General features: G+C 31.1%; 1 protein-coding gene across 5 annotated transcripts; it reads right to left on the bottom strand.

Moving 5' to 3' along the window:
* Nucleotides 1–856: 856 nt before the first annotated feature.
* On the bottom strand, nt 857–8,058 carry LOC114392880. Of its 5 annotated transcripts, none has more exons than XM_028354132.1 (5): nt 7,950–8,058; nt 5,813–6,074; nt 4,968–5,055; nt 1,343–1,448; nt 857–1,209 (listed from the first exon to the last, which is right to left on the bottom strand). In XM_028354132.1, the coding sequence occupies exons 2-5, from the start codon at nt 6,024–6,026 to the stop codon at nt 1,156–1,158; spliced, it is 462 nt and encodes a 153-aa protein (XP_028209933.1). In that variant the 5' UTR covers nt 6,027–6,074; nt 7,950–8,058; the 3' UTR covers nt 857–1,155. The 5 variants fall into 5 exon arrangements, with proteins under 5 accessions (XP_028209933.1, XP_028209932.1, XP_028209930.1 ...); XM_028354131.1 differs by lacking the exon at nt 7,950–8,058 and adding an exon at nt 7,663–7,931; XM_028354129.1 differs by lacking the exon at nt 7,950–8,058 and adding an exon at nt 7,215–7,654.
* Between the last annotated feature and the right edge of the window lie 1,100 nt (nt 8,059–9,158).

Raw genomic sequence — 9,158 nt, 5'->3', positions numbered from 1 at the left:
AAGGGAGTATGAAAAAGCTAATAATAAGACCAAAAGAAACGGTTGAATTAGATGACGCGCGTGAGTAATAACATATCTGAGTGGTTAAAACTTACATTCTAATATTTCATTTCGTGTTTTAAATTGTTTCTTGATATGCCACTTCTATGCAGTGTTTTTATTATTTAAGTTTTGGTTTTATCTTCAATGAATCAATATTTTTTTTGTTGAATCGGTAACAAGGATTTAAATGTTTGATTATATTATGGACAGCATATATAATATTTGAATCTTAAAACTTATCATGACCTAATGAACTCTTGAGAATCAATCCCCTTAAACTTTTTCGAAATAGAAAAACATGTTTTATATGATGTGACGTAATATAAATGTTACTAGTACTTAATTATATATAAGAATTCTTTCTTGGTTTTTTATATGCTTTTTTTAGAATAAGATATAAATTTTATAAAGAATAATTTAAATGTTAGAAATTTATATAAAATTATGATAAACAAATTAACATAGTATAATTTATAAGTTTGAAAGCAACATAACATGGAATATAAAATACTTTCATTTATTTATATATTATTGAATAATTTACAAGATTTTTTTTTAAATTTACATAAATAATCTTATATTTTACTATTTATATATATCCATGTGATAATTATAAACTGTGCAATGCATGGCTTAGTAGACTAGTTGCTTTAGATAGTTGTGTTTCTCTATATAAAAAAAAAATCTAACCTAGTGAATAGTAATTTTCTCTATAAAAAAATCTAGTGAATAGTAATCATATTGTATATATATTTAAAGTTTTAAAATATAAATACAAAAATAATAATAATAAGTAATAATACTCAGAATAAAATTTTCTCAACAAGAACAAGAAACATTAGCTCTTAAATACTAGCATTTAGACTATTAGAAGCTAGCTTAAGCTTGAAATTTTCCCTTTTGCCTCAGATAATTTGTCTGTAAATCACTTCAGCCAAAAACCCAGGAAGAATTATACAATTTAATCTAACGTATTTAAAAATAGGAAAGAAACCACTGAAAGAGAAGATTTGTAAGTTACTCCATTCACAGCTATCCAGTAGGACAACAAACAAATTCGACATCACCTCTCCTCCAAAATCTTTGGAAAAATAAATTGACTATTTTGCTTGATCAGTCATACAGACCCTCTTGCTCCCAAATATCAACAAGAAAGTCAATCATTTCCTATCACAAAAAATATAGTAATCAATTAGTTTAAAAAAAAGATGGTGCCTTTTGAACTAAGCCACCCCTTTTATTTGAGTAAGTGGTTACTAGAATATCAATAGATGAAGATACTAAGTTCAGAAAATCATACTCTCAGAGGAATGCGTTGGGGATAGGGTTTGTTGTTCCCAAGTAGGTTGTCGTAGTTGGCATTGGAACTGTGGAAAATAAGCTCACAATTAGAGGTTGACAAAGACCTAATGAAAGGAAAAAAAACTTAGATACTTATAATATTGTTCTGTAATCAAAATTAGAGTTTTACTTCATTATCACGCAATAAAAGTTTGTATTGAAGATCAACATATGTTATTGAGGTGAAAATCTAACTTTGATTAGAGAATACCACCAAATATATATGAGAAACTGCATTTAAGTTTGTAAAAAAAGAAAAAAAAATTAAGTGAATGCTATAGCCTGACGTTTATCTCAACTTTGTTGCCTCTACTTGGCCTACGTCCTTCCATGTATTATAATGCCGAAGTTCAAGTTTGACAACCAACCAGTTTTTAGGATAAAATTATGAGACATTAATTAAAGAACTAAAAAGAAAAAAAAAATTACCGGGATGCACAAAGGTATGTTGCGGCTAACTTTTTTTACGGGCTCATATGATTTTCATATTAAATATTTTTTTTTCTTTTAGTTTCTTGGTCTTTAAGCATTAGCAAGACCCTAAAATTATTAGCCAAAAAAAACTATTCCACATTAAAAATATGATATGGCCACAAATTAGAATTATCATATCTAAATCATGAATTATTTAATTTATATTATTTCTTTATTTATTTATTTTAGATTCCTATTTTATTAATGAGGGTAATTTTTAGATAAGATCTTATTTAATTAGAAATCTTTTATCAATTAAGATAATTGTTAATTATGATTCTATCAATTAGGATTCTCTTTATCTTTATTTTATCATTTAGGATCAATTAATAGGAATATATTTGTAGCCTATTTAAGGGGCCAACTTGATGGAAATGTAACTAGGAGGAATATTAAAAAAAAATTGTGTTAGTTTAGAGGGATTTTGTCAAGAATGAGTCTGTTTCCCACTCACTAAAACATGTGTGATAGTTTAGGAGGAGCTCAATCAAGCATGAGTCTGCTTTTTGCTTTCATTATAGATAGAAAGAAGTCTTGGGGTGTTGCTAGGTGCACCCAGCATTATTGTTGGTGCACCCAACACTTAAGCGAAAAAGACTGAAATACCCTTAATCTGTAAGTCTTTAAGTTGATCCGTAAAAGACATACGGATCAACTTGATCCGTAAGCCTTTTACAGATCAACTTGATCCGTATGTGCTTAATATCAACATACGGATCAACTTGATCCGTAAACGACTTATAGATCAACTTGATTCGTAAACGGCTTACGGATCAAGTTGATTCATAAGCCTTTTACAGTTCAAGTTGATCCGTAAAAGGCATACGAATCAAGTTGATCTGTAAGATTTACGGACCACCCTCACGCATATGCTTCACAAATGCGAAGAAAGCACAAGAGCAATTTTGATATTTTTAAAAAATGTTGGGTGCACCAGCAATAATGCTGGATGCACCTAGCAACACCCAAAAGTTTTTTATGTCAGGGGCCTGTGATCTGATCCTATGCTAAGGTCCATAACAACTTGGTATCCAAAGCCAACATGAGTGATAGGGATTTAGCAACAAAATTGAATGACTTCATGGAAAAGATGACTAAGCTTTCTGTAGTTATTAAAGCCTCAATAGGAGAGAAATCAGACTTGGGAGACAATAATCCATTGGGCGAGCTTTTCAATCTCAAGCAATAAGAAGAATTAAGAATGAATATTGAATTCCAGCAACAAGGTAATTTGGTTGTTGCTACGGATATGGCTCGGACATTAGTACACAGGCAAAAGGTCTCTCAAGGGGCTTCCGCCAACTTTCAAAAATGGGTCTGCTACTTCCACCCGTACTAAGAAGCCAGCTGGAAGCAAAAATAATAAGGGAGATTCTTCTGCCTCATTACCAAAAAATTAACAAGGTGGAGATGGCTGAAAGAAGAGCTAAGGGCATGTGCTACAAATGAGACCATGAAGCTTATGAAGTGAAGCATAAACGTAAAAGGTTTGTTTTCGATTCAAATACCTAAAGAGAACAATAATGAGGATGGCTGCAAAAAACCTCGTTTAAATAAGAATATGAAATCAGAAAAGATAAACTAAATAATTCAAGATTTAGATATGATAATCCTAATTTGTGGTCATATCATCACTCTCGCCTTGACTTTGAGCATGTCTTCAAGCTCAAATTCAGATTTGAATAAGAGGTCTGCTGCGGTCATCCTCATGGTTGTCCTCTCCAAGTATATTTGAATCCAAAACAACCTTTTACATTTATGCTTCACATCATAAGCTTCATCATCTCATTTGTAGCACATGCCCTTAGCTCTTCTTTTAGCCATTTCCACCTTGTTAATTTTTTGGTAATGAGGCAGAAGAACATCATTTATTAGGTTGCTTTCGGTTGACTTCTTTGCATGGGTGGAAGTAGCAGACCCATTTTTGACAGTTGGTGGAAGCCCCCCTTGAGTGACCTTGCGTTCTAATGTTCGAGCCATATCTAAAGCAACACTCAAATTACCTTATTGCTGGAATTCAATATCCATTCTTAATTCTTCTTATAGCTTGAGATTGAAAAGCTCACCCAATGGATTATTGTTTATTGTTTGCCAAACCTCTTCTTTATTACTATTGTTTCTTCTGAGTTCTCTCCTGTTGAACCTTTAGTAACCACAGTAGAAATCTTAGCCATCTACTCCTCTAGGGTGCTATGCCTGATACCCATATGTTTCATGAATTCATTTAGTTTTGCTGCTAAATCCGTGTCACCCATGTTGACTCTGGATAACAAGTTGTTATGAACCTTAATGTATGATTGAGTCACGAGGCTAGACACGGAAGACTTCTTTCGACCTATAGTGAAAGCAAGAATCAGACTCATCCTTGACTGAGTCCATCCTTAACTAATACAAGTTTTTTCTAAATATTTCTCATTGGTTAAATTTCAACCCAGTACTCCCTAGGCTACAAATACATCCCTAGTAATCCTAATTATCTTAATTGAATCAATATGATCATAACTAACAATTATCCTAATTGATAAAATAAAAATAAGAGATCCCTAATTAATAAGATCTTATCTAAATATTACCCTAATTAATAAAATAGGAATAGGAAATAAGAAAAGATAAAGAAACAAGATAAACTAAATAATTCAAGATTTAGATATGATAATCCTAATTTGTGGCCATATCAAAATATCAAGGAAAAAATGTGCTATGTAGAGTGTAAAAGCTTGATCAATGTAAAAATAAGCGGCAGCTAGACAGCTAAAACTTGCATTGACAATCAAAAATATTGTGAGCTTAGCTGGGTGCTTCTTCAAGGGAGGGGAAAACTTAGTATGAGAATTGCATAAAAACGGACAATGATATAATACTAGTTAGAGTAGAGAAGCAAATAAGACCTGTTTGAATACAAGTCAAAAGTCAAAAGTACTTTTGAGAACTTCTCTACACATTTTTTTCTGAATATTTCTCATTGAAGTAATTAGCCACAGCAAGTTTCACTGCTCATCAGCTTAAATATGCATGAAAGGAAAAGGGAACACAATTTGCCCCACTCTGTAAGATATTTATATTGCAAAAGACTTTCAAGACTTCACTGGAGAATGCATATATTTATTTACCTTATTCTTGGTTCTTGAATTTCTGCGATACTCTCAGACCTTTTGTTTCCAACCCATTGTTGCCTTATCTGGTTCCAAAGAAGAAGCCCTGCATATAGATCAAATTTTCTGTCACAAAGAATTGTGTATACAGATCAAATAAAATCCTGAAAACTAGTTTCTAGTTTTAAGTTTCAGAAACAGTAATTACACATAACTAAATTGACTCCAATACTACATCAAGAATAAAGAAATTACAGTTTACAAAACATAAAAAATAAAAAAAAATAGAGAAAGGTACAATACAAGAAGACATTCAGTTACTGTGTGTATCAATTTATTTTTCATGCATGGACCCTCCAGCAATGCTGCGCCCTAGCAGAGAGGGATATTTTGTCCTCCCTCTTCAATAAGAGCATGAAAGGAAAAAAGAAAAATGTAAAGTGAAGCTGCATTTCAAAATGAGCATAAGAAGATGGCAATCAAACTATTCCAAGGAAGTTAAGTTGTAACTGTTCCTTGAGGTTCAAGGAGTTTGATTCAAACATTGCATGAAAATATTAAAGAGGAATGCTAGTGGTACATTCTCTAATATATTCCTTCTAACACAGTCTCTGCTATTGGCTAAAATTTATTAAAAATTATAAAATCACGAGTGAGGTTCATTAACTAAGAAGTAAGACTTCCAAAATTTTGTATTTCCAACAAATTTTTAGAGTGTTACTAGCATTTCTCAATATTAAAACATCTTACTCTTAGCAAAGCACATATAACCTATAAGTCCTGAATAGCTCTATCAACAATTAAGCAAGATCGTTTCCACACCAGAGAATCAACAGATAATGAACACATAACAGCAAACTTGCCATGGTTGACAAATTCAGGAGCACCACTTTGACTGCCTCCACTACACTGAGAATCAGAAGGATTATTTGGCATTCCGATTGACGAGATGCTTCTCTGTGAATGAGCAGCACTATGGTCTAACTCAAAGGTGCTGCTGCTCCAGAAATCTTCTGATCCATCCACTTTACTCACTGTTTGACCTTGAGTTCTTAGTCCTTTAGATGCTTCATCCATTGAAATAATTACTGGAGTTTTTTTGCAGCATCCAAGACAACCTATGTTCTGTTGTAAAGCAGGTTAAGACATAAGTATGATTAAAACCAACTATTAATAATATTCACTCTACCAGATTGAATTAAAAGATGATGTTGATAATAAAGCAGAGTTGCAGGTACCAAACTATAACTCAAGTTAAATAACACAACCTAGCAAGAATGAATTACTCAGTTTATAGTTCTTATCATTATACCTAAACAATACTTTAAAAGGCAAATAAAACAGAGAGACACAATACCCTACTTTCTAGGCATGTTTTCTTGTTAATTATCTTTATATCATTTGATATTTGCGTTGGAGGATTTCTTAGATCAACAGCAATTGCAGATTTGAACTTCCTCATAAATATTTTTTTTCCTCTGTTCACAGGTTTATACTTTGTTTATTTGTTTACAGTCGATGTCTACAAAAGAAAATTATGCAGCACAAATTCACGATTATTTGTAAAGTGAATCAAAGATTCTGGAAAAATGATCTAAAACTTAAATATAGCCATCAAGTTAAAACCAATATTCTTGTCTTGGTTTTTTTTCTATCAATTGAATATTCAATTACCTGAATTTACATTTGAGCAAGAATAAGTTGAAACAAACCTGTGCCTAGAACAGTAACAGGTAGTGATGCATCAACTATTTTAACATGACATCAAGAATAAATTGAAACAAACCTGTTATAGATATACACAAGCACTATAGTAAAAGCAAATCTAGAATAAGTTGCTATCATACACTGTTAGTGATAATGTATCAACTGTTTTAACGTGACATCAAGAATAAATTGAAACAAACCTGTTATAGATATACACAAGCACTATAGTAAAAGAAAATCTAGAATAAGTTGCTATCATGCACTGTTAGTGATGATGTATCAACTGTTTTTAACATGAAATCAAGGGAAACAAATAGGGAAAAAAAGGAGCCTAAGCATGATGTGTTTAAGAAAAAAAGATACACTTTGACACCAAGATAGAAGCAAAAAAGGGTGTGTGAATCCTTAAGGGCACAAAACTATGCAATCAGGTACACAATTAAAACCTTATTGCCTTCTCAAATAAGTGGAAAAAAAAGAGAAAAAGAAATATGTCTGCAACTAATGTAACAACAAAATTCCTGAAATTAAAAGTAGCATAAAATAAGTCTCTCTTACACAGAAAATCCCCTTGCATTTGAGCTTTAACTTATCCATGGAAGAAAACACAAGAACACGAAACCAGGCACCACAAAACACAAAAAATGAGGGGCACTGGGGTTTCTTCCCAAAGCATCTAACCAATGGTGCTAACAAGCAACCCCTAGAATACATATCTCTTATGAAACTCTAGCAGAAGCAAATTGTATGTATCTTATACTAACTTCCAAAGAATCCAATGAAAAGAATGACAAAACAACAAAAAGCTCCATGAGGTTACCCTGTTGACATATCTTATATGCTTGCTTAAAAACCAAGCAAGTACAAGCAAAGATTCCTAAACGTGATTAAAAAAGTGTTACAAACTACAGAGAAGAACCTTAACATACCCAGAAAGATTAAAAGATGCAAAGCAATTCAAATTTCAAATTTCTAGAAATTAACCACACAAAAGAAGCAATATCACCTTAATCAAGACAACTACTAGTGACTTTGGATCTTTCATATTGCACTCATTTTCACTCATTGCTAGACATAACCTCAAAACTCACTTAGTGAAACAAGATTATACAATTATAAATAATACATTGGAAAAGTCATTTCCTTGCAGATTAAGTAATAAGTGGGACAAAAAAAGTCAAGTTCAAATGTAAAATTCAGTTTTTTTTTTTTCCAGCTGCCAAACGAAGACAAGACAACAAAGAGAGCAAAGAACTCGCCCCATGCACGCCAAAGACCAAAGGTGGAATGTACCTACAGAAATGCATTTGCATAAGTCAAAGAAGAAGTGAATTGTCACAAATAATTCTGAATTCGTGAAGGAGGAGAATTCAATGCTGCATGCAGATTAATAGTATTAAAAAATTAAAAAAGGTAGAGAATTTCTTAGACTTTAATAAAAGAAAAGAAAGGAGGGCCGGGGGACATAAAGCAAGTAAATATTCGAGTTGTTTTGTTCTTGAAAATAATGAAAGAGTGGCATGTATAGTTGCGGAGAAATTTGAAGAGGACCTGAAACACATGACATTTTTACCCTTTTGGTGGGAAACACAACCAAATGAATTTTGACTCAGGTGTTTAGATTATTTAAATTTTTGACAAAGAAGTTTGCTTAAGAATAGGGGTTGAGTTTATTAGATTTTTAGTTTGATTCAAACTAAAGATTAGAGCTTAATTTGAAGTACATATGTTTAGTTTTTCAAGGTCAGATTTAAAGATTAACTATGATAGGATGAAAATAACACTAATAAACATGAGATGTAAAATAAACATTGATTTTCTAATAGTAGAAATGTTTTTCCAAACTAACATATACCTTTTTCATAAATGTATTTCCAGAACTATGATATTTCAAAAAGACATTTCCGGGAAAGAAAAAGGTGGTTGCAAGGATTGTATCTCTTTAAGTGAAAATGATATAATAGACAAATAAAATATAAAAAGGGGGAATGGGATCTAATTAGCAAAAATAGGGAGTGTAAATATCAATTGGCTTAATTGTTCAATTTTATGTTTTAGTTTGGCCCATTATATTTGGTTAAGAAAAACAGAGCCCTCAAAATAAAGTTTTTCTTTCAAACTTTTATTTATTAAATTTCAAGTTATTCATTTATTTCATGTTAATTCTTTTGTTATAATAATTAAAAATATATTTTTTGTGTATAGTTTTGTGACAGTTTCATTATGAAATATTTATAATTTTACTAATTTTAAAATTTTAAAATCAGTTTCTTATATTTTCTCTTATTTTCAAATAATTAAAACGCTATTTTCAATTGAAAATATTAATAATTCAATTTCCTATTAATAATTATGAAATCTCTAGAAAAATTAGGAAAATATTTATTTTAAATAAAATGAATTGTAAATTATTTTTCAAAGACTTTTTAAAACTGACGTTGGTTTAACTTACACAGTCAATCAAATGTATTTTTTTTACGTGAAATTCTCTAAATTTTCAGA

The sequence above is a fragment of the Glycine soja genome, chromosome 17 (genome assembly GCF_004193775.1).
Source record: "Glycine soja cultivar W05 chromosome 17, ASM419377v2, whole genome shotgun sequence".
NCBI lineage: Eukaryota > Viridiplantae > Streptophyta > Magnoliopsida > Fabales > Fabaceae > Glycine > Glycine soja.
The sequence above is the reverse complement of the archived record's forward strand: the minus strand, read 5'-3'. Positions and strand labels throughout refer to the sequence as shown.

Excerpts from the sequence above, each read along its gene's own strand:
- LOC114392880 (XM_028354129.1), bottom strand. The coding sequence starts at position 7,370 with ATGTATTCTAGGGGTTGCTTGTTAGCACCATTGGTTAGATGCTTTGGG. Across the intron at positions 1,449-4,967 it reads ATTCAAGAACCAAGAATAAG|GTCTTTGTCAACCTCTAATT; the intron begins GTAAATAAATAT and ends TCCTTTCATTAG. Across the intron at positions 1,210-1,342 it reads CCCAACGCATTCCTCTGAGA|GAAATGATTGACTTTCTTGT; the intron begins GTATGATTTTCT and ends TTTTTGTGATAG.